Below are 22,920 nucleotides of genomic sequence, written 5' to 3'. Positions count from 1 at the left end.
CCAGAAGGGATCACCCATTGACATTTTATGGAGAAATAACTGAGCAGACAAGGCCGCAGGGCAGAGGTCTAAGGATCCCAGGATGCTAGACCTAGTGGGGTTCCAACAGGAAGGTGGGGAGTGGCAGGTTAGGGGAGGCAGTGGGTTTGTATCAGCCAATTAGAAAGGGGCATGTAAATGAACTCCAGGCTGCGTTGTATGTATTGGATCCAGGCTATGCTGGATGTATTGCCTAGTCCTGGATGCAGCGAGATGGGGTAGGCTTGGGAAGACAAAGGAAATGAGACCAAGACCAGATCCCAAGCCTGAGTGCACCAGTAATTGTTCTTTTATGGTACTAGTTGGCTACAAGGTTTAAGGTGGCAAAGCGCTGGGGAGGTGAGAGAAGGATAGAGAGGAGATGAGAAAAGGAATGGGGAAGGAAGGGGAGAGAGAGAGAGAAGACAGGGAAAGAAAGAAATGCACGCTTCCTATTCAACTATGAAGACAGATTTGGAAGCAGGCATCACTCGTTGGCCCTGGGGTCCAAATCCATCTCCCCGTCTCTGGAGAGCCTCCAGGGCAGCACCTAGTACCATTCATCTATGACTTCCTGCCACCAGCTGCTTGGTGGGACTGAATGAATGAGTGAATCTCCTCCCTGGCCAAGCAGTTCCCTTCCTGCCCTCTTCAACAGCACCCACTCAAGCCCACCCACTCTGGGCCAGGGAAGGAAAGTCCACACCAGGGCACAAGCAGCTTCTGAAAGCCACTTTGAGCTCAGGACAAAGCATCTGCCTTGCCTTCCCCATAATATTTATCCACCCGTGGGAGCCAATCTCCTCTAACAAGCTGCTGCTTCCACAGACATTCTCCTTCTGTTAGATCCATAAAGAGATTGCACTTCCTTATTCAGGAGTAAACACAAAATGCTCCTTAAAGAAAAAGCAAGCCAGTGCTCAGTAGAATCTCTTGTTGCACTAGCGTGAAGAGAGGATCTGGGATAAGGTGGCCAGATAAAATACAGGATGCCCAGCAAATTTGAATTTCAGATCAACAGCAAACAGTTTTTTAATATACGTATATCCTAAATATTGCACATGACATACTTAAACTAAAGAATTATTCACTGTGTATCTGAAATTCAAATCTAACTGAGCGTCGTGTATTTTATTTGCCAAATCTGACAGCCCTGATCAGGAGAACATTCTCCCAGCTGAGTGTGGGGCCTGGTCTGGCTGTACCGTGAGGGGTCCCAGGCCCCCGAGTTCCTTGCCGGGGTCTCTCGTTATCACACTCCTCTTTGTCCTCCATTCTTCCTCCAGGACCCAGCCTCATTCTAGGCATGGGAGGGGAATATTGAAGGAGCTCAGGCTTTATCCCTTCTTTCTTCCCTCTCTCCCTCCCTCTTTTCCTCCCTCAATTCTAACAAATGTTTATTGAGCCGGTACCCGCCTCTTCCAGGTGCTGGAATTCAGAGGTGAACAAGAGTCGTGGTCCCAGCTCTCAGGAGCTGACACCTTGGCAGAGGATGGGGCCAGGTCAGAAACAAGGGAGAATGTAAGAAAAGGAGCAGATAAGCTCATTTAATAAAATGGGAAGCGATGTGAAAACAATAGAGGATGGTGTGGTAGAGAGTGGGGAGACGCTATAAACTGGCTGATCTGGGAAGCTCTCTCTGAGAAGATAACATCTGTGTTAGGATTCAACTGATAAGATGGAGGCAGCCATGTAAAGACCAGGGCTGTGGAGAGTTCCAGGCCTTGAGAAAAGAGTTTGGGTTTTAATCCATGTTAACTTGAACAAATTATTTAACCTCTCTGTGCCTCAGTTTCCTCATCTGTAAAATGGGGCGATAATAGTAGTATTTGCCTTATAGGGATGTTGTGAGAATTAAATAAGTTATTGTCATTTAAGTGCCTAGAGCAGCACCTGGCACGTAATAAGCAAGTGCCGTGTGAGTGTCAGATGCCAGGGTTATTACGGTGCTATAACCCCCACAGGGAGCTCTTGGAGGGTTTTAGGCAGGGCAGTGACATGATCTGATTTACATTCGCAAAATATTTACATTTTTAAGAGATTTAAAATCATTCACACTTTCATCTACATTTCATTTCAAGCTGCTGGGTGATGAAAGGATTTTAGTGGGAAAAGCATAGATGTACCCATCAGGGCCTGTGACAGGGCTGGACCAGGTGGCAGCAGTTGGAGGAGGTGAAGGTGCTTTGGGCTCCGGGCTTCCTGGGGACTCTCTATCCCTATGACCAGGCCACCCTCTAACTCCTCCTAGATGTAGACCCTGCCTTGTTCTCACCAGCCACTCCCACCCTGGAGACCCAGCCCCAGGGCCGGCATGTGAGTAAACCCTAAGAATCCTCCTGCATGTTGAGGGACAGTGGCTAAGTCATCATGGAGTCACTTGCCAGACATGTGGGTGAGGCCATCCCTGACCATCCAACCCCAGCCAAGCCACCTGATTACCGCAAAGAGCAGCCCAGCCAGCCCCGTCCACAAGACTGCTCAATATATCCACAGGATTGTGGTAAATAAAAAATGTCTATTGTCTTAAGCCACTAAGTTTGGGGGTGGTTTGTTACACGGCAACGGCTAACTGCTAGACTAGAGTGAGCAAAAACCCAAGTGACCCTCCCCAGGCGTCTTTTGCCTGCCTGGAGCCTGGTTTGGGAGATCCCAGGTACAGCCCCAGTCCTATTGGTCCCTCCTCTTTCCAGAGCCATCTTCTGCTCTCTTCGATCCCGATACTTATCTGTACTCTGCTTCCAATCTGGTGCCGGATTGTACAGGTGCCAGAGCAAGACAATTCTTCTATGCAACAATTCCTGTCTCCGCGGGCTCCAAGCCATTCGTCCTATACGGAGGCAGCCCTCTACCTGAAACTAATTCAGGGGTGTGTAGCTGAGTCCTGTGCCAGAAAATCTCCACCATCTGTCATGATGTCTGGAAACACCCTGCCCCCTAGTCAAGCTCCAATTCTTTGGCTCTTCAAGGCTGTTTAGATTCCCAGAGCCCTCTTGGGAACGTTGAGGGCACCCCTCTGGGGCTGCTAAAGCAGGTTGCCCCTCTCATGTTATAGCCCCAATACACCACATGGCAATTACTTCATCTCCCCGACTAGACCAGCTGTGCCCCAGCCCCAGCTGTGAGTGCAGGGGGTGCCCAACAAATGCTCCCTGAGCGGATCACCTGGCCCAGGGGCTCTGGGGCCGTGGGATACAGGGAGTGCCTGGGGCTAAGGGAGAAAAGCGGGGGACCACTGAAAGGAGACAGGGTGGGAATCACGCAGGACAGAAGTCTCTTTGGTGACTAGGGGAACAAGATTTAGAGTTGCACAGACTTCAATTTGCATCTATGCTCTTCCACTGACCCGGTGATCTTGGATGAATCACTCACCTTTCAGAGCCTCAGTTTCCTCCTTTGTAGGATAAGAGTAACAATGCCTATCTCAGAGGGTTCTTAGAATAACTTTGTTTTTTAAATCTTGGGAAGCACCCACCATGGTGTCTGACACGTAGTGAGCGGCTGGTTATAGCAGTAGGAGTAATAGTTATAATTATTACTAATACCTGTTGTTAACCAGAGGTCAGAGAGGTTAACAGCTCCAGCTCTGAAGTCATACTGCCTGAGTTCAAATCTCAGCCTCACCACTTAGTAGTGCACAGATTGGGGTCCCTAAATTCTGTCCCCATGAAGAGGAATCAGGGCTCCTTGGAGACATGGCTGATTTTAGGTCTGGGGCAGAGTAGGTGCAAGAGGAGCCTGGAAAATCGTACTGTGCCCAAATGAGGGAGTTGCCCAAAACTAATGGAGCCATCCTGAAGCTGCCCCTGCAGACTTAAGCCACAGAAAGAATATTGATTGCAACGGATTGGAATACAATGAATATTTGAAAATCCAGGAATTTATAATGAGTCTCAGCAGAAGAAAAGAAAGCCCTCATTTGCTACCATTGGAGGTTGTGATTGTATTGGCTTCTTACTCTGAAGGTTGATAGATGAGGAGGAAGAATTAAGCATTTATTCTTCTCCTCCAGAATGAACTGTATTTTAGGGAAATACTAGCCCCTGTTGACGAGAATTTTAGCTGATAAATACAGAAGAAGTGAAATTAGAAAATCATGGTAAGACCATTGGGTGGGAGGTTCTTGAGGGACAGGATACTTAGGTTCCAAATGATCAGGCCATGGTGGGAGGCTGAGGGTCAACCCACCTGAACCCACTGACCCATCTCATCAATCCTGAGAGGGGGCACCAAACAGCACGCCCCCCCCCCCCCGATGTGACATGATGTGGAGTATTCACCCTCCAGGAAGCATTCCTGCCTGAAAAGGTGAAACGAAACCTAATCAAACATTTAGATCCAATTCCCAGGTTACAAGACTGAATCAGATAAACTCAGTTCTTCTGTGCAGGAAACGCCCAGCTTCTCCCTAATGCGTGCGTCTCTCTTCCCGTGAGTCTCCGTCGCTAGCCTCACGTGGCACTTGGCACCCCTCTGGCCCCCAAATGCGTGGTTTTCCCCCACAACGAGCAATTCTCTGCGACCCAGCTGGGTGTCCTACAACTGAACTCAGTTCTGACACTGTCTACCCAGAGACGGTGTCAGACCCCGCTGGTCAAGGGCTCAGTCCCACAGGCCTGCCTCCCCGACCCCCTTCCAATGCCAATCAGAAACTCACGTTATCACCTGGCTTCTGAGCAACAGCTGTAGATCAGAGGTTCTAATGACCCCTCCTTGAGTTCGATTAATTTGCTCAAGTGGCTCACAGAACTCAGGGAAACACACTTACCAGTTTATTAAAGGATATGACAAAGGACTCAGATGAACACCCAGGTGAAGAGAAATATAGGGTGAGATCTTTGAGGGTCCTGGGCACGGGAGCTTCTGTCCCGGTGGAGTTGGGGTGCATCACCCTCCCAGCGTGGGTGCATTTGTCCCCCTGGAAGATCTCTGAACCCCCTACTTTGGGAGTTTATGGAGGATCCCTCAAGTAGGCATGATCCATTATGAACCTCATTTTCAGCCCCTCTCTCCTGTCTAGAGAAGGGTGAGGCGGGCTGAAAATTCCAAGCTCCTAATGATGGCTTGGCTTTTCTGGTGACCAGACCCCATCCCGGACTCATCCAGGAGCCCACCCAGAGTCCTCTTGTTAGAACAAAAGGTACTCCTAGTGATCTTATCACTTAGGAATTTAAAAGCGTTCTAGGAGCTCTGTGCCAGGAACTGGGGCAGAGACCAGTGCACATATTTTCGATTACCTCACAAACATACACGGAGGGCAGCCACAGCGAATTGACAGCTCATGGGAGCAAACAAACAAACCCAGACCATGGGGCATTCTACCAGAAAGCAAACCAGAGTTCTTCCCAAGTCATGACCAGAGGTTATTTTTGTTTTAAAATAAAAAAGACTTGAGATGTAACCCCACTATACCCTTGTTGGGCTCCTGATTTGAGCAAACCAAACTTTAAAAGACGTTTTGGGGAACAATCGTTAAAACTTGAGTATGAACTAGGTATTAAATTATACTGAGAAATTATTGTTAATTTTATTGGCTGTAAACATGCGACTGTCATTAGGTAGAAAAATGTCATTTTTAGAGATGATGCTGGTGTATCTCAGGGTAAAATATCATGATGTTGGTGATTTAGTTGAAATTTTAAAAATATAAAGCAAACTTGGAAAAATTTAAATAATTATTAAATCTAGATGATAGACATAATAGGTTATACTATCCTCTGTGTTCTCGAAGTTTGAAATTTTTCCCAGTAAAAATTGGAGACCACAGATCCCACCTGCCATTTTACAAACAGCCACATGATGGCAGTAGAGTATCGGGCTGGACGTGAGCCCAAGCTTGGAGGAAGAAACGCAGAAGAGCAATCACCCCACGCATTCCTTATGCATTTAAAAAACAATCTCATCCTTGCATTTAATCGACCTTTCACTAAAGTGCCTGTGTTGGGCCTATAGGGGACAAAGAGTCAGATTCAGCCCTATACTTGCCCTCCTGCAGCCACTTTGTCTAAGTAGTGTCTGTATATCTGGGGGCCCGGAAGGAGCCGTCACCGGGAGTCTTGGTGGGTCCGAGCAGTCACGGGTGTCTATATGTCTGCCATCAGTGGGATGCAGACCTAGGCCGGGCGTGTTGAAAACAAAGAAATTAATATGGGGTCAGGGGCGGGGGGGCAGGGGGGAAGCCAGCCACCTATGCTTTGAGTTGACCTCTTCCACAGGTATTCAAGTTTACCACTTATCAACTGTGTGATCTTCAGAAAGTTACTTTACTTCCCTGAACCTGATGGGGCTCAACAATGGTTCATACGTTATAGTCTCTCTGTTGGAAGAGAATGAGATAGTCCATGTAAGTTGCTTAGAACAGGGCCTGGCACACAGCAGATGCTCAATACAGATGTATTTATATACCTATATGTTTCCATTTGGGGTTCTGGGACAGAAGCAGGTGGTGAGCTAGCTGATTTCCACAAAGCCCCCAAGGCCCACTGGGGAAAACAACAAATTTGGCTTTGGGACTGGGGCACTGGGATTAGGGCTCTCCAGAAGGCAAGATCACCATTACAGCAGCTACACTTATTGAGGGTTTTCTCTGCGCCAGGCACTGTCCCAAGCGTGTTCTATGTACTAACTTATCCACTTCTCACGACAAGCCTCCGAGGCAGGTACTATCACCGTCCCTGCTTAAGAGGTGACAAAACTGAGGGACAGACCTGTAGATAATTTTCCTGAGCCTTCTCTGCTGGTAAGGAGGGGAGGCCAGGATTCAAACCCAGGCAGTCTGGCCTTGCAGTCCCCATTCACATCCACGAGGGTGGCTGGACTCCTCTTAGGCAATGGGTGCCGTGGGAAGACAGAGCACTTACCTAGAGATGGGGGCAGGGGTCATAGAAAGGACCAGAGCAGGTATGGAATCCTGGGCTTAAAGCCCCTGCACATCACCTTCCTCATGTATCAAATAGGGATGCTAACAGAATTTACCCCTGTGGATGGTCTTAAGGTTTCAGTGAGGTGAAGCATCTGAAGTACTCTGCACTGTGTTCTTGGAAGAACATCCAGCATGTGCTTGATGAGTATTAGTTTTATTATCGTTAAGTTAACCTGGAGTCCAGGGATAAGCGCAAAGTTGGAGTATATCCGCATGAGCATTTTTCTAGCCTATCAGTTAGCTATTGCTGCGTAACTAACCGCTCTACAACTCAGTGACCATTTAGTATTTATCATGGTCTACAGCACAAGGACAGCCCCCAGGATCTCCTTTGGGCAACTATTCGTTTCTGATAGAAGGTATGGGTGGGGTTGACACTACCAGGGCTTGTTTAGACCCTCTGGCTGCTTCGGGGATGAACTGCAGCGTAATTCTGACCGAGATGAATCAAACTTCAGACTTTCCTTGTGTTGAAGCTGAGGAGGTGCAGGCGTGAGGAGCTTCCACAGCCATCGGGCAATCGCAAAATATCGGAGAGCCCTGTGAGAATAAAGTTACCAGGCAGAGCTGAGTAGAGCCAGCCTGAGAAGAGGGGACTGCGGCCAGGAGACCACGCCACTCTCAGACCATCCGTGCTTGGAGCCCGTCCTAGCCTGGAGTTCCCAGCTATGTGAGCGAGTAAATTCTCTTTTCTTAAGGTTATGTGGGTTGGATAGCTTGTCCCTCGCAGAGTCCTAAACAGATATGCCCAGAAGTGGGCAGTCCAGCAATGGACTGCTTTGGGGCTGACAAAGCCATCAGGCAGCTAAAATGTGTCCTTTCTTTGTGCCTCTATGGGTCGCAGATGCTGTCCTTTTCATCGTTGCCTTAATGAGTCACAGTTGATTTCAGGATTCTGGAGCGATCGTCTCGTGCAATTAGACTGCAAGCAACTTGCGGGTAGGAACTGGGTCTCGTCCATCTGTCTCCCCAGCAGCCAACTCGGGGCAAGGCTCACGCCAAGGTGCTTACCACACACTTGTTGAATGACAGGCTCCTTTTGGGGGGTTCTCAAGCGAGCATGGTTGCTGTGAGCCAGTAAACAGATTACAGAATGCACCCAAGATCCAGACCCTCAGCAGGCTGCACCGCATTGGAGCCTGAATTAGCAAAAGGCCGCCACTGAGTGGTGAGTGGCTATGGGGGGACCGATGGATTCCCTGAGGCTGGCAGAAGACCTTGTTCTCTTCTGCAAAGGCCCCTGGGCGAAGATCCACCAGAGGGCTCACTGGAAAGGAAAGGCCCGGAGTATTCCTTGACTACGGCCCGCAGGGAGCTACCTTCATCAGGGGATCCTGCCGCCAATCCCACTGTGATGAGCTTGCTTGAGGGCAGGCAGGACAATGAATGTGTAAACAGCACGGCTGCAGGGTCAGAGGGGCTGGGCTCACATTCGGGCTCCTTCACTTCCTAGCCTGACCTTGGACAAGTTGCTTAGCCTCTCAGAGCCTCTGTTTCCTCTCCTGCAGAATGGGGTTTAAGAAAGGTACTTACCTTCAATAGCTGCTTTGAGAATTGGCTGAGAAATGCATGCTTCATCTAGTGCCTGGGACAGAAATAAGTGATCAACAAACACTTCACACATGCACACACACACACAATTCCAAGGGGCTGTATCACGTGTGTAGACAACAGATGCTAAAATGCTGCGTATGCAGTCGCACTGGCAATAGTACCCTGTGGCCTCCGCTTATGTGTCGTAAACTCAGGAAGGCCTCTCCGCAGACGACAGCTCCCCCTCCCCCGTGCCTTTGCTCTCACAGTCCTGGTTCTCGCTTTCCCAGCAGGCACCCCACACTTACCTCCTTCAATTAGCTCCGCAGCGGACGCAGTCCTCTCTGGAAACTTGGCCTTCGCGGTGTTCCATCGGAGCTAAAGGACATTTCAGGGATGCTTCCCCGGGGGAAGCACGCTGACCGTGGACCGGAGGGTAGCAACACCCCCCTGGGCCCTCCCCATCCCCAACGGGCGACCTCACCCTTCCAAAAAGCCACCGGAGCACGTTTGAGAAAAGTTAAGCTGTTTTATTTCACAGGATAGCTCCACGTCAAACCAGCAGGCACCATCAGAACACGCGACAGAGGATCCGGTCCGACACGCTACAGCACGGGCGCTGGGTTGCAAGGTAGAGAAATGATGTCCGGGAGAGGGCAACACTTATCACCACATGGGGACAGGCGACCAGCAATTTCCTAGGGTGGTTTCGGTTTGATTTTCCTGACAGTTTGGGGAGGAAGGAAACCAAAGGAAACGAAATAGACCAGCCACTCTGAAGCAATCAGAACCAAACCTACTGCCAAACCGTGTCAACAGTCACACTGCTGGGGACTAGAGCCTGAGCAGAAGAAACTCTGGCCAGAAGCTACTTCCATTCGAGGAAAGCAAAATGCACGCTGGCTGTTCTGGTTCAAGGCTGTCGTTTGCCTGGGACAGTTCACACAGAGAGGTGTCAGCAAGGGGCAGTCCCAGAGGATGGAGACAGCGGGACCCTGGCAGATCAACCTCAGAGAAGCAAGGAGGACGCAGACCTGGCAGCAAAGCCCCCCTGCCCTCAGCTCCCCCAGCAGCTTTGGGTACGTGCGGAATTCTCCACACGGCTGCGCAGAGGAGTGGGGACCCCAGAGAACTGGGGCATTTGCCATGAAACATCACCATTAGCTCTGCACAGCAGAAAATCATCTCAGCAACACCTCGGCTCACCCGCTTCCTGCCTTTTCCTCCAGGCCTCCCTCCCTGAACCCAGCAGCCCCTAACCCCCACAGTTGTGAGCCAGCCGTCCTTCTTTCTGGGTTTCTCAGGAGGATGAGGCATTTGCTCTAGTATGAAAAGTTAGGGACAGAGAGACTGAGAGGAAGAACCATTCCATTAGGCCTCGTGGTCTGCCGTCAGCTGCGTACGTGCGCTGAGCACCGGGTAATGACCAGGTCCCAGGAAGTCCTCTGCATCCGTGCCTCCTGAATGAGAAAGAAATCCCCCCGACAAGGCACTCCGAGGGCCTCCAACAGGGAAGCAAGCCCCACGCCGGGCCCTTCCCTTGCTGGCCCCCTGGGGGTACCACCAGCCAGTTCTGGAGTGTTTGTTTATAAGGCAGATCGCTGAGCTGCTAGTTCTGCCGGCAGCCGAGGCATGACTCCACTTCCCTGCATCCCTTCCCACTTGGATTTCTTCACGGACAGGAACCTTTCGTCCCTCGGGAATCCGTTTCTCTCCTGCCCCTGGGCCCAGTGACCTCAGAGAAAAGACTCCCGAGTCTAATTCCCAAGCTGACAATTCCCTCCAGCTGTGCACTCTGTCTGGGGTTCAAAAGGCGCTTCAAGGTGAGAAATCGTTAGCACTGAAAACAAGGAAAGGCAAGAATTTTTCACAGAATCCCACAGCTCAGAGCAGCTCTTTAAGAGGAAAGGGGACTAAAGGGAAAGAGTGAGAGAGGGGTAGGAAGCACGGCTCATTCTCCGTTTTATCCAAGAAAGGTCCTTAGCGGCCGGAGGCTGGGCCCCAGGCCCAGGAAACTAGACCAGGAATGAATTGTCTTTGGTCAGGTTTAAATGAACACCTTGCTGGTTCATTCCTAAAAGAGACTGAACACCAGTAACACATAAAGACAAAAGGCTTGACCTCAGGGTAAGTTGAAGGTTAAGAAACCGTTCTGTGAAGAAAAAAAAAAAAAAAATTGCCCGTTATCAATGAACCGATCAGTACAGCTTTCGGTAATCGTGATGGACAAGCAGGTAAACACCACTTCCCCTTGTACAACTGGTTATACTGAGGACTACTAACTAGGTTACTACGTTTTCCCCCACGCTCACTGTACAGTTAGGTTTCTGGTACTTGTTTTTTACATTGATCTATCTACTAGGTGCAAAGATTTGGTGAGTGGCATTGGCTGTGATTTCTTTGTAGCCTTTTTAAAAATTACAGTTTCACATTTTCACAGTTACTTTCCAGCATTTAAGCAAATACAGCAAGATAGAGTGGACTGACACAGGCAGGAGTCAGGAAGAGAATGCCGGTGCTCGTGAGAGCGGGCGGGCCTGGATGCGCGTGGGGGGGGCCTGAGACATGCAGAGCGCCAGACGGGTGGGGCAGGGGCGAGTATTTTTCCACGTGGTTCTGCGTCAAGGCTCAGACTTGGAGCTGGATGAGTGGGGTGTGAGCTTCCCTAAAGGTGAACTCACCAGCCATTTCCCAATGGAAGAATAGGTGCCTCAAGAAAACGGCAAAGGCTCTGCCCTCAGGAAATTCAGTGAAAGGCAGGCCTATCTTCAATAAGGAAAGATGAAGTTAGTCATTTCAGAGGAAAATCCACATGATCTGACTGGTGTTATGTATTTCAGGCAACAGATCTGTCCACTCAGATTTTCACTTTTCATCTGGTAGTCATGGCAGAGAATGTGACATTTTGCACAGGAGGCCACTGCATTTCAGGTCTGGGAGTCTCTCTGGGGTAGAAATGAGAAGTCTCTTACCCTGCTGAACATCACAGCATCCTTGCAAATAAATGACTTTAGGAGCTAGACCCAGCCCCACTCTCAGCCATCTATTAAATCTTGGACAAGTCACGGCCATCCTAAGGCCTTGCTTCCTCTCCTGACCTGTCATATGGGTGCTAAAAAGACAGAGGGCTCCTAGCTCGTTCTGAGGCTCTTTCAGTTCCAGGAGTTATAGGCAAAACAAGGAAGGTCAAGTTTGTCGCTGGCCTCTCCCTGGCATTCTCTTTTTGTGCCCTTTCTTATTCTTTCCTCCACTGTGTGCTCTCAAGGCCAGTGCTTCAGGCAAGGCAGCGTGGCTCACCACCCCTATACACCTAGGTAACGTGGCTTCATAGGTCCCCCCCGTCTGGGGGCCAGAGGAGAGGGCGAGACTTAATCCAATGGGCTGGAATGGTGATGATGGAATGTCAAGAGGTGATGTACCTGCAGGACCGTGCTTCATGGCTCTTTATGAAGCTGGTAGGAAAATTCCACCGCCCCCTTCTCAAATGCCATTAGGAGGTTTCAAAAGGAAGGCGCTGGATAGCGTTCACCTTAGTGGCGACCGTGAAAAGCGCAATCGTGTTGGCACAATGCTTTCTAGGTTGCACGGCTTGCCCGCTTACATTTTTATGGAGCAGGAAACTGAGGTTCAGTGAGGTGAGTGACACGCTCCCCCAACCTAACCCCATATTTTCAATTGAGTTAAATGTGCTGGAGGAGGTGGGCAAAAGGGAAGGGAAAGGGGAGAGGGAAGCTTATTTCATTGCATAAAGTCCACCAAAGCGTTCTCTAGGACGGCAAGTGCCGAGGACTCCCTCCCCGGCCCTGGTCTGAGGTGGGCACCTACGGCCCCGTGTGCTTCATGCAAGAGGCCACCAGCCAGAGCGCATCACGGCCTGATTTCAAATTAAAATGATGGGACTCAAAGTCTCCTTGCCTGTTTAGCTCCAGATTTTGACACAGTATAATTAGTAGAAAGAGGAAAAGACAAAATTAAATAGTTTGAAAATGGTATAAGTTAAACCTCTATAGTTACCACAGATTTATTCCTACAGCGTTTCTAGGTTTTGAAGTGTTCCACACCACTGTGTTTGGTTTTTTTTCCTTTTTCCCAACCACACATAACACTGCACTACGATGGGGCTCAGGCTCTCACCATCCCCTCTTCTACGGACGAACACAGGCCGCTGCGGTCAGGGCTCTTCTCGCCAACGTCCTCCATGCCTTTGGGGTGCAGTTGGTCTTGGCCTCCATGTGGAAAGGCAGGGTCTCTGGGGTGGACAGGGAGGGGCTCTGTAAAGGGTTCCCCACCTCTGGGAGCAGCCTGCCCGGGGTACCGCCTGCCCCACCCTTCTTTTAGGGGCAGACTGTTCTGGAAGGCCACAACTTCTGGAGACAGTGGGAGACTGGTTTTGTTTTTCTGCAGGTTAGTGGTATATTGCTTCATTCGCAGTTACTGTGGGCCTTAAATTCTCCCAGAAAAGTCCCTGCAAATCCCACCAAATAACTCAGCGGGAGATGTTTGGTGGCATGGGTCTGAGGTAAATCTAAGTTTCATAAAAAGAAAGAGGAGATCCTATATACATTTCATATGTGTGTCCAGATCTAGTATATGTATATAGATGCATAAATATATATATATACACACACACTCCTACAGACACATACGTACATATATACGTGTACATATGCACATACACATACATACACACGTATGGATGCGTGTAGAGAGAATGTCGAGAGAATAACTTTCCAGTGACGATACGCGGGTGAAGCCATTAACATCTGCCACGATCTCGGGAAAGGCTCCGGCTGGGCAGCTGCTCCTCACCGCTTGGCCGTCTGTGTGCACACGGGAGGGAGGCCTGTGGATTCACATGGCTGAAGGCGAGCTGTGGCTCGGGCCTGGGCCTCAGCTCCACACAGACCCGCTCCCAGGCTGACCTTCTGGGCCCCGCCCGACAAGGCCAGGAGCACCGGGAGGATGTGGGAGTCACAAAGGCCACCCTCGGCCACGGCGGGCCACGGCGGGCCAGGGCGGTGCCCGCCACCCCGCAGGTCACATGGTGCCCGACTTGTCGGCCGAGCTGTTGGGGAACATCTTCTCGGTGGGCGTCACGGCCGGGCTGCCCACGCCCGAGCTGCTGCTGCTGCTGGACCGATGCTGGACCACGGGCCGCACCGGCCGCATGGGGGGTGGGCGCAGCTGGGCGCCGGCCAGGCGGGCGGACAGGGCTGGCTTGAAGGTGGTCATCATCTCGGTGGAGGAGCTGCTGCTGCGACGCATGGCGGCGTCGGGGTCACGGATTACGATGGTGTGCAGGGGGCTGGCCGGCTCTGAGCCGATGGGGCCTGGCGGGTTCTTCAGGGGCTCCAGGGTGTCCAGCACCACATCTGGCGCCTGCTTGACTGTGTTCTGCCTCTCCAGTTCCCGCAGCTCGTGCAGAGCTGTGCTCATGGTCTTCTCGATGTCCTGGGGACAGGGAGAGCGCTCGTCAGCACAGGGTCTGGAGGCCTGGGATCTAACCCTTCTGGGGCTGCTATCTAGCTCGTAGGTTTCTTAGGGAGGCTTTCCCACAAATCTCAAGGAAGGGATGGGGATTCGAACCCAGGGAGTCTTATAACCATAAGGAAAATCAGTGTATTGCAGACCTAGTGGTGGCAGGCTCTGCAGTCAGACAGACCTGGCTCCAAATCCTATTTCTGTGACTTCCCTGCTGTGTGACTGCGGGCAAGCCACCTTACCTCTCTGAGTCTCAGAATCTTCATTTGTAGATTAGAGACGCATACAGTACTGACCTCAAGGGGCTGATGAGTGTATTTAATGATACGGTACCTGCGAAGAGCGTGGCACGGCACCTGGTACCTAGTACTTCCAAATAATGACAATAACAATGGCAATAAGAGCTAATACCGAGCACCAATTCAAGCCCCTTCCCCTAACAATTCATTTAATCCTCTCACTTATCTGGTAGGAGCTACCATTATGCTCACGTCACACATGAGGAAATAGAAGCTCAGACTGGCTAAGTAACTTGTCCGAGGTCACACAGCTACTTAGCAGCATAGTAGTTCTGGCTCCAGCGTTCATGCCCCTAACTATTATTATTAAAAGATATATCTCTCCTTTGTCCATAGGAAATTTGTGTGGAGGTTGTATATGAGAATGTTTGCAATGCTCACCCCAGGATGATGGGACTGTTACTTTCTTCTCTGTATTATAATCAGAAAAAAAAAATTTTTAATGGAAAATTTAAAAAGCAACAAAAATCTTCTTCTGCCTACACTATTCCCAGGGATATTGTGATATTCAAGAGCTCATCAGTATGAGAGCGCTTTGAATGACACAGAGAGAGATTCTGGCAGCCCAGAGGGCCGACCTGGGGCTCAGCATTCCAGGAGTGGGCGCTGGAGCTGGACGGCAGCATTTCAGCCAGGAGCCCTGGGCCTGGATGCAGAGCCCAGGTTTGGGAGGGAAAAAGGTTCCTCTGCTACCACTGCTGAGCAACCTCGGGCAAGTCTCAATGGCTCTGCGCCTCACTCAGTCCAGGGGCTGAAAGCCCCCTGCTGGCCGTGAAGATGGGATGAGACGGCGGACGTGATGACACTTTGTGAACCGCTGGATGGTGGTTTTCACACTCCCTTCAGCCAGAGTCCTCGGCTCCCGTGGGGCTTCCCAGGGGTGCCTCCACACAGAGGCGGGGGAGCTGCTCAGGCTGAGCTGGGCCACCGAGAGGACAAGGAGGGACAGCGCTTAGAACCGCTGCTGGAAGGTGCTGGCCCACCTCAGGCTCCGGGTCGACTATTGAGACACACTAGCTTTTCTGCCCTGGGGCAACTCTGGGAAAACTGAAAGCCTGGTCAGACAGATGGGGCTGGGGCCCTCAGATGTCCTGCCGGCCGCTTCCCCGTCCAAGTCTTCTTTCACCTCCCCTCCTTGCCTGGCCTCAGGCGGCTCCTGCCCACTGGGCCTCCACGACAGGCTCCAATCTGGGCTCCATCAGGGTCCCAGCCTATCATTTTGCTTTGTGAAGAGACTACTGATGATTAGCTAATGGCTAATATTAGCATTTAGGCTTCCCCAGGAAGCATTTATCCTTGGCCCATAACACTGTCTACTTGAAAGAAGATGCTGTTTGTGCCTTTATCTACAAGGAATAGCTGTGGGGCTGTGACGGGGGTCCCGCCTGCCAGGAGAGAAGGCAGTCCTGTCCCCACCTTTGCTACATCCCAACCCTGCGGTGATCAAGCCCGCCTTCCACGTCCCAGTCTGCTTAAAGTCCCCCACTGACATCACTACTCTGTCTGCTCTACTCCAGCAGGAGCCAAAAGGCAAAACTAATCAATAAAATATAACTATCGCCCCTCCACCGCCATCCCCACCACCACCACTCCACCCTCGCAGAGCGTGAGCCAGGAAGACAGCGAGCTCAGAGAAAGATCAGCTGGGGGGTTTAGGCGTGAGCCTTGCGTTAGTCTGAGAGGTGATGCTGTGATCTCAGAGTGGAGCTGCAGAGAGGTGCCGGGGAGCACGGCCAGCGGGGGAAATGATCCCTTTTCACCTCCTCCCAAACGAGACCTCCCCACCTTGGATGGTGGTGCTGCCAGAGCCCCACGCTGCCTCTTTAACTGGGCTCCAATCTAAATCCTAAAAGGCATTTTGAGACCAGAGGATTTCAGGTAACTCCACCTACTACTACCTAGTTGCCCTCCGCAGCCTGCAATGTCAAGCGCTCATCAGAGCCAATGCTGAGCAGGCTGGAGGCCTAACAGGGTGCCCTTGGCTACTTACATACCGTTTCCCATGCTTTGCTATTGAATGGCAGCTATCAAATTCGAGTGCGTAGATATGTCTGCAAACGGAAAGTGGGAGAGGCATGCCCCGCGTGTATTCTTTAGGCCGCTCTTGCAAAATGCTCTGTGACTAAAGGTCAAAGAAGTCTGGGAGATGGCTGTGTTCTGCTCTCTTTCTTGAAGATTAACAATGCACATCAACGTATTTAATAATTCTTGTTGCAGACAACCCATTCAAATTTGCCAGACCAGCATTCCCCAAACTTTCTTGACCATAGAACACCTTTTTCCCTTCCATTAATACCCCATGGAACTAGTCTACTGTGGGACCTACTTTGGAAACAGTGGCGTAGACTGCATTTGATTCTCCGTGTAAAGGGCTCTGGGCCAGGCCTCGGGTGGCCTGAGCTTCCAGCTGACGGTGGATGCTAGGGCAATGCTTCCCAGGAGAATGGCCTCCAGCAATGGAGGGACCGACAGGCTGCCTGCCTGCTCTGCTGGACCCATATGCCAAGGTGCTGATAGCTTGGGAGTGGCATTGGGACCTGGGGCCAAACTGGATCCTGCAAGGAGTTTCACTTGCTGTGTTGATATTCCTGAGAACCTTTACCGGCCTCCTCTAGAACGCAGCCCTCAAGCTCTCAGCTCTCCCTTCCCCTCTTGAACTGGGATTCAAGGCCACTCTTCACAATAGAATCTTAACCGACCTGAAGGTTCTAATTGTCTCTCTTTTCTAAACTGGGAGAAAACAATGGGAAGGGGATACATAATGGGCACACTGCCAGGTTCCAGAGGGAAAAATGGAAACTTCTGAACTATTGGTAAAACTATCAAAAACACAGGAAAGTAGCTATGCAAATTATTAAACAATTTAAACAAACTTTCATAAAAATTTCTTAGATGAATTTGTTTGGTTTGTTTGGCAAGTGTAAAAACCACACAGGTTTCTCACCCAGATTTTTAAAGAGTTATTTAAAAAAACACAAAACTCTAAGCCCTCTTGAAACGCAGAGTCCCCTCCTTCAAGACTCCTGACCCGGCTGCCATTTCACAGCTCTGTGTGTTACTGGTTGGCGTCTCTCTCTTCTCTAAACCATAAGCTCCATGTGGGCGGGGCCTGGATCCATTTTAGGTCAATTATACTCTCAGTGCCAGCCAGTGATTGACACACAACAGAGGCTCAGTCAGTATTTGTCAATAAATGAATGAACAAATGAACGCATGAATGAAAAGATGAACAAATGAAAACATGAAGAGCACAATCTTGCCGTCTTACGGAGACGTCTGCCATTACCACACCCCTGCACCCGGGAATCCCACCTCTGGCCCTGGAGACGGGGCCCTTGGGTGTTCACAGGAGCCCCCGCCAGCAGCTGCACCCATCCAGCTTCCGCTCCCACGGCGGGGCCAGCTCATTATCTACCTCACGTTCTGGCACAGCCTGAGCCCGGCCTGAAGGGCAAAGGGGCTCCCCCGTCTGCAGGGGCCCACCCGCTGCCCCCTGGGTGTCGGCTGGCGCAGCCTGCCTTCCCGCCAGCCCTTACTTCTGCCAGGGCCTCGGCCTCCAGGGACTTGTGGTCCCCCAGGCTGCTGTGCCTGGTGGAGCCGCACGTCGACCGGATGCAGTGCCCTTCAGAGAGCGCCTTCTTGTCGGGGTAGTTGATGCTGCCGGCGCTCCCGAACGTCGCCATCCTCCGCTTCTCGGGGCTCTCGATCCGCCCCCGGGAGAGGGGGATTTTGTGGGGACTGCTGGGGCAGGCGGCGGCCCGGGGTGGCGTGTCTATGCTGGGGCCCAGGCCCCGGGGCGGGCTGTGTGTGTCTCCCCCGCTTCGGCGCCGGGGGATGGCTGCTCCATCAGATCGTAACCGCACTCTGCAAAGGAGCCAGGGGGTGGGGGCATGGGGCAGAGGTCAACCCTGGCCAGTGTCACCCGGGTCAGCCAAGGCCCAGGCCACACGCTACACACTAGGCTAGGGAGTGGGTATAGTAAAGCCTCGCTCAGCCAGACTCCGCGGTTCTGCAGGGGAGGCACTGTCTGAGCACATGACTCAGGCCAGCGGGTTTCATCTGCTCACACGAAGGAGTCGGGGGCGTTCCAAGCTCCAGCCGGTGGTGGTGCCAATTACACAGTGAATCTCATCTGCACGTTAGGTCAGGGCCAGGAGGATTTCAACCTGGGAACACTTCGCTCCCGGTTAGGTGGGCTCGTGGTATGTTCTTAAGAGGTTTAGAGGTCTCCATGTTTCCAAAGGGCCTCTGACTGGTCTGAGGCATTGAGGCTTGACTATACCAAAGAGTGACCAGCTCCCTGCAAGCTCCCTGCAAGATGGCCCTGGTTTCCGTGGGGCAGCACAGACAACAAGCCTGGTGGAAACAGCGTGGGCTGGGGCTCAGGACACTGGGCTCTAGGCTCAGGAGGCCCCCTGGGAACTGACCACAACCCATCGTTGTCACCAAAGGGCTGTTCCTACGAGGCTTTTCCAGACCTTGGACAACTAGTCATGAAGAGGAAAATGTGCAGCACTGGAACACCTTTCGTGCGCTTGGGTACCTTTCCCCCCTCAGGGAGGCTGTGGTGGAGTGAAAAGGGGACTAGAGTGTCTATCAGGAAGGCGAATCCTTGTCCTGTCTCTGTCACAGACTTTCCAGTGACCTCTTTCAGACCCACTTTACTAATCTGTTAAATGGGCGTAATATTCCCTGCCCACCTTCTGAGGGAGGTCCAGTGGGTGGGAAAGCACTCTGCAGAGGTTCTACCCACAGGAGATTTTGCTGTGTCCTATGGAGGTCGCTGAAGACTCAAAGGCACTGGGGGGGAGGGGAGGGAAGGCCGCAAGTGGCGAGGGGGTGGCGAAGAGGGGCCGACTGTGACGGGGACCAAGCTCAGTGTGGCCAGCCGCGCTTCAGACCCAGTGCCACCAGCCAAGCTAAGCCCCGCCCGTGGGCACCCCAACAGGACCAAAGCATTGGTGTTCGAGAGGAAGAGTACTGGGAAAGAAAGAACGTGAAGGAGGTAGATGAGAGAGGACAGAGGGAGAGGGAAATTGAGGCAGGGGAAGATACGGCCCCCCTGGAAGTCAAAGGACCATGACTCTGTCATCTACCTACCCCAACCGTCCATCTCCCCTGATTCTATCACTTATCAGCACCCTGAACCGGACGGAATACACTGAAAAGAGGCACTGGGACTTTTGCTGAAATAAATTCACAAACATACATTCCTACTGTGGCTGGTTTCTCTGGCTTTATCTGCAAGTACCCCACGTGTGGGTTGATCCCATGACCTCTCCACCAGAAAAACAAAGAATATGACATTTTGAGAATCTGATTAAGAAAGCAGTGACACACTGCCAGCTTTCCTTTTCAACATCACATCTTGTGGGGAACAAGGGGCCACGACAGCCTCCCTCTCTCCCTCCTTCTCTTTTCCTTATTTTTTTTCCGTATTTTTTTTTTTTTAAACAACCACGTGCTTTGGACTATACCTGTAGAGGAAGTGAGGAGCCCAGCTCCTTACCTGGCAGAGAGATCATGTGATAGCCCCGCCCACAAGCAGGAGTGAAGAAATTGGCAAATCTGCTCCCACCAAATACGTGGGTGGAGCCGAGTGTCAATTTCCCCCCAGGAAGTGGGTGTGAGACTTCTGGTTCTGCAGTGCACTTCAGGGACTAAGTGAGCTTTACATTTTAAAATATAACAACCTAGGTCTTCAACAGAAAGTGGGGAGGAGGTGTAAGAACTGGAGAGAGAGAGAGGAAAAATACTTGCCAATTTGCAACTCTCTCTTTCCCATTTATTATTTTAAATAAAAAGCATTGTTTGGCAATATATGTCTTTCCTCCTCTTTCTCCACCTCTGCCCCAAGCTGCATCACTTTCTACCTGACATTCTAGGCCAGTTCCAGCCAGCCCACCAGATGTGCCCCATGTCCTATCTTGTGGGGAAGAAGGGGCCACGACAGCCTCCCTCTCTCCCTCCTGTGCCCTTGCTTCTCCCCAGTCAGACACAAACCAGCACTGTACTAGCCGCAAAGAATGAATCCGCGTTTCCTACCGGCCCATCACCCCCCCAAAGCCGTAATCCGAGATGTGCTCCGTGGGGGACTGGAGGTCGTTTTTGGAGGAGGCCTTGTCGTCCAGCAGTGGCCCACTGCTGGCCTCGCTGTCGGCCTTTTGGCTCAGGCTGTCCGAGAACGCATCGTCCCTGGGGAGAAGGACAGACATGAATTGGGAGGGCTTTGCTCCAGCCCTGAGGGGCTGGATCCACACACACCTCATGGCGGAGCCGCTGCTGCTTCTCTAGCAGGAGGCCCTCTGTGGCACCGCCCACGTCTACCTTCTCCTCCCCCTTCATCTAGGCTCTTCTCTCCCAGCTGCTCGAGACTGGGACAAGCTAAAGGGGAGAAATGGGGGAGGGGGCCTGCAAGCTGACCCCTGGGCGATGAGCAGCAGTTTCAGGGTCCAGTGAGGGAGGAGGAAGGCATCTCCATCCCTCCCCGCACCCGGGGCTTTGAACAGGTGTGAGGGGCCTGGAGCTTGTTGGGGTGCCCTGTCCGCCTCCCCCCCCCCCATGCCCTCTCCCTGCCCTCAGAGGCCTGGGGACGTCAGAGGGCTGCTTTGGATCCTCTTGCTGTTTGCCGAGCTCTGGACTTTTCTCTTGTCTCCAGACCGTCCCCTCTGCCATCAAGACATATGCCTCTGTCCCCCTCCCCTTGAGGCCCAGCTTGTGGGCGGCTTCCTTGGTAATCAGTTCCACCTGAGGCAGCCTGGAGCTCGGAGGGAGTGTGTGCAGGAAACTTCAAAGGCTTTCAAAGAATGGAAGGTGTAGACTTTCTGGGCATTATGGTGGGGCTAGGTATTTGGGATGTAGGGCTTTTTTTTAATGTCTAAAATTCTTTTTTAAAAAATAGTACCCTCTTAGCTGGAAATGAGGGGATGATTGTTTCTGCCCATGTCCTGAGACAGCCACCTCAGGGTAGAGAATGGTGGGCTATTAAGAGGGGAGTGGGATGGCCACTGGCTACAGGGAAGGCCCAGGAGGGTGGAGGTATAGGGCAAGATCCACCGGACACTGAGAACCATAGTGGGTGATAAATGCCCTGGAGGCTGTCAGGTGGGCCGGGATGGCGAGCCAAGGGCACCAAACACTGTCCCTGTGGACTCTGAAGGATGAGCAATTTGCTTATTGGTTAAGTGGGTCACCATTCAAAGGGAGGTTAGACATAATCCATTCTCACGGAAGACCAAGTGTGTCATACCAGGGAGAGCAAATTGCTGTCATACAATCCAGTACTCCCATTCCTGTGCCCATTCCAGACACCACTAATCAATCATGGCATTCTTCACAGAAGATCCCAATTCCCACTCACATGTCCTGTACAACTATGTACTGATGTGGGATGAGCCCATCCACGCCGTTGTGACGACCCTCCCACCAGTCCTCGGAGGCGCGGTGATACAGTAGCAGTGAGGCTCCCTTCTTGAAGGACAGCTCACGTGGGGACCGCCCCACGTAGTCAAACTTGGCGATGGCCTCGATCTGCTCCACTTCTAGAAGGAAAGCAAGGGGAAGAGCACCTATGAGGTCAGCAGAAGAGCAGCCCAGGAGCCTCGCTCAGATGGCCCTGGCTTCTGTGGGGCAGCACAGACAACAAGCCTGGTGAAAACAGCACGGGCTGGGGCTCAGGACACTGGGTTCTAGGCTCAGATCCACTCTCCATGCTGTGATCTCAGGCAGGCCATCTAACGTCCCCAATGGAAAATGGGGCTGAAATACTACATCCTTACCTTCCACTGCCCCTCTTGTTCTCTACTTTTTAACACTTATTAAAACAATATTATAAGAAATTTCTTTTTCTTCTATCCCTTAATGCCAGCTCTGTTTCCATTTTTCCATGAACCCTTTCCCTCTTTGTTCACTTATAATACTACTAGTGGTTCTTACCTTTTGGGAAGTCAAACAGATGTTGCACATGGATTCCCTTCCATGCAAAATATTGTACACAATTTTTAAGGGTTCCCAGAAGCTTCTCTTCAGAGCTCATTGCTATGGACTGAATTCTGTCTTCCCTCAAATCCAAATGTTGCAGCCCTAACTTCCAATGTAATGGTATTTGGAGATGAGGTGTTTAGGAAGTAATTAAGCTTAAGTGAGGTCATAAGGGTGGGGCCCTAATCTGATAGAACTGGTGTCCCTCTGAGAAGAGGAAGAGACGTCGGAGATCTCTCTTTCTGTCTCTTCACGTGCACAGTGGAAAGGCCTTGTGAGGACACAGTGAGAAGGCAGCTGTCTACAAGCCAGGAAGAGAGACAACAGCAGAACCCAACCCTAATGGCACCTCGATCTTGGACTTCTAGCTCCCCGAACTGTGAGGAAATATATTTCTGTTGTTTAAGGCCCTCAGTCTGTGGTATTCTATTATGGCAGCCTGAGCTGACTCACTCACTCATCCATGAACCTAATTTGGGGAGCAGGAGAATTCTTATGGGGGCTATAGATCAAGCATACCTCTTTGCACATGCACATTTACCCATCAAAGCTTTACTCTTCTCTGGTCAGTGACAGGGCCTGCCTGGGCTAAGCAATGAGAACATAGCTCTTGCCCTTGAGACACTTCTACTGCCCAGCTCTGTCACCTCTTGTTTGTGTGACCTCAGGCAGGTTACATAATATCTG

At 51.4% G+C, this 22,920-nt stretch overlaps 1 protein-coding gene across 3 annotated transcripts in view; it reads right to left on the bottom strand.

Moving 5' to 3' along the window:
* Positions 1 to 8,982: 8,982 nt before the first annotated feature.
* Positions 8,983 to 22,920, bottom strand: part of SRGAP3 (SLIT-ROBO Rho GTPase activating protein 3) — a 258,672-nt gene continuing 244,734 nt past the window's right edge. For all 3 annotated transcript variants that reach the window (XM_067043563.1, XM_059077757.2, XM_067043564.1), the window contains 4 exons: positions 21,614 to 21,794; positions 20,299 to 20,448; positions 17,790 to 18,117; positions 8,983 to 13,924 (listed from right to left, as the gene is read on the bottom strand). In XM_067043563.1, the coding sequence (XP_066899664.1) occupies positions 13,511 to 13,924; positions 17,790 to 18,117; positions 20,299 to 20,448; positions 21,614 to 21,794 (1,073 nt within the window). In that variant the 3' untranslated portion in view covers positions 8,983 to 13,510. The remainder of the gene's footprint in view (positions 13,925 to 17,789; positions 18,118 to 20,298; positions 20,449 to 21,613; positions 21,795 to 22,920) is intronic.

The sequence above is a fragment of the Kogia breviceps genome, chromosome 10 (assembly GCF_026419965.1).
Source record: "Kogia breviceps isolate mKogBre1 chromosome 10, mKogBre1 haplotype 1, whole genome shotgun sequence".
Classification (NCBI taxonomy): domain Eukaryota; kingdom Metazoa; phylum Chordata; class Mammalia; order Artiodactyla; family Physeteridae; genus Kogia; species Kogia breviceps.
The sequence above is the reverse complement of the archived record's forward strand: the minus strand, read 5'-3'. Positions and strand labels throughout refer to the sequence as shown.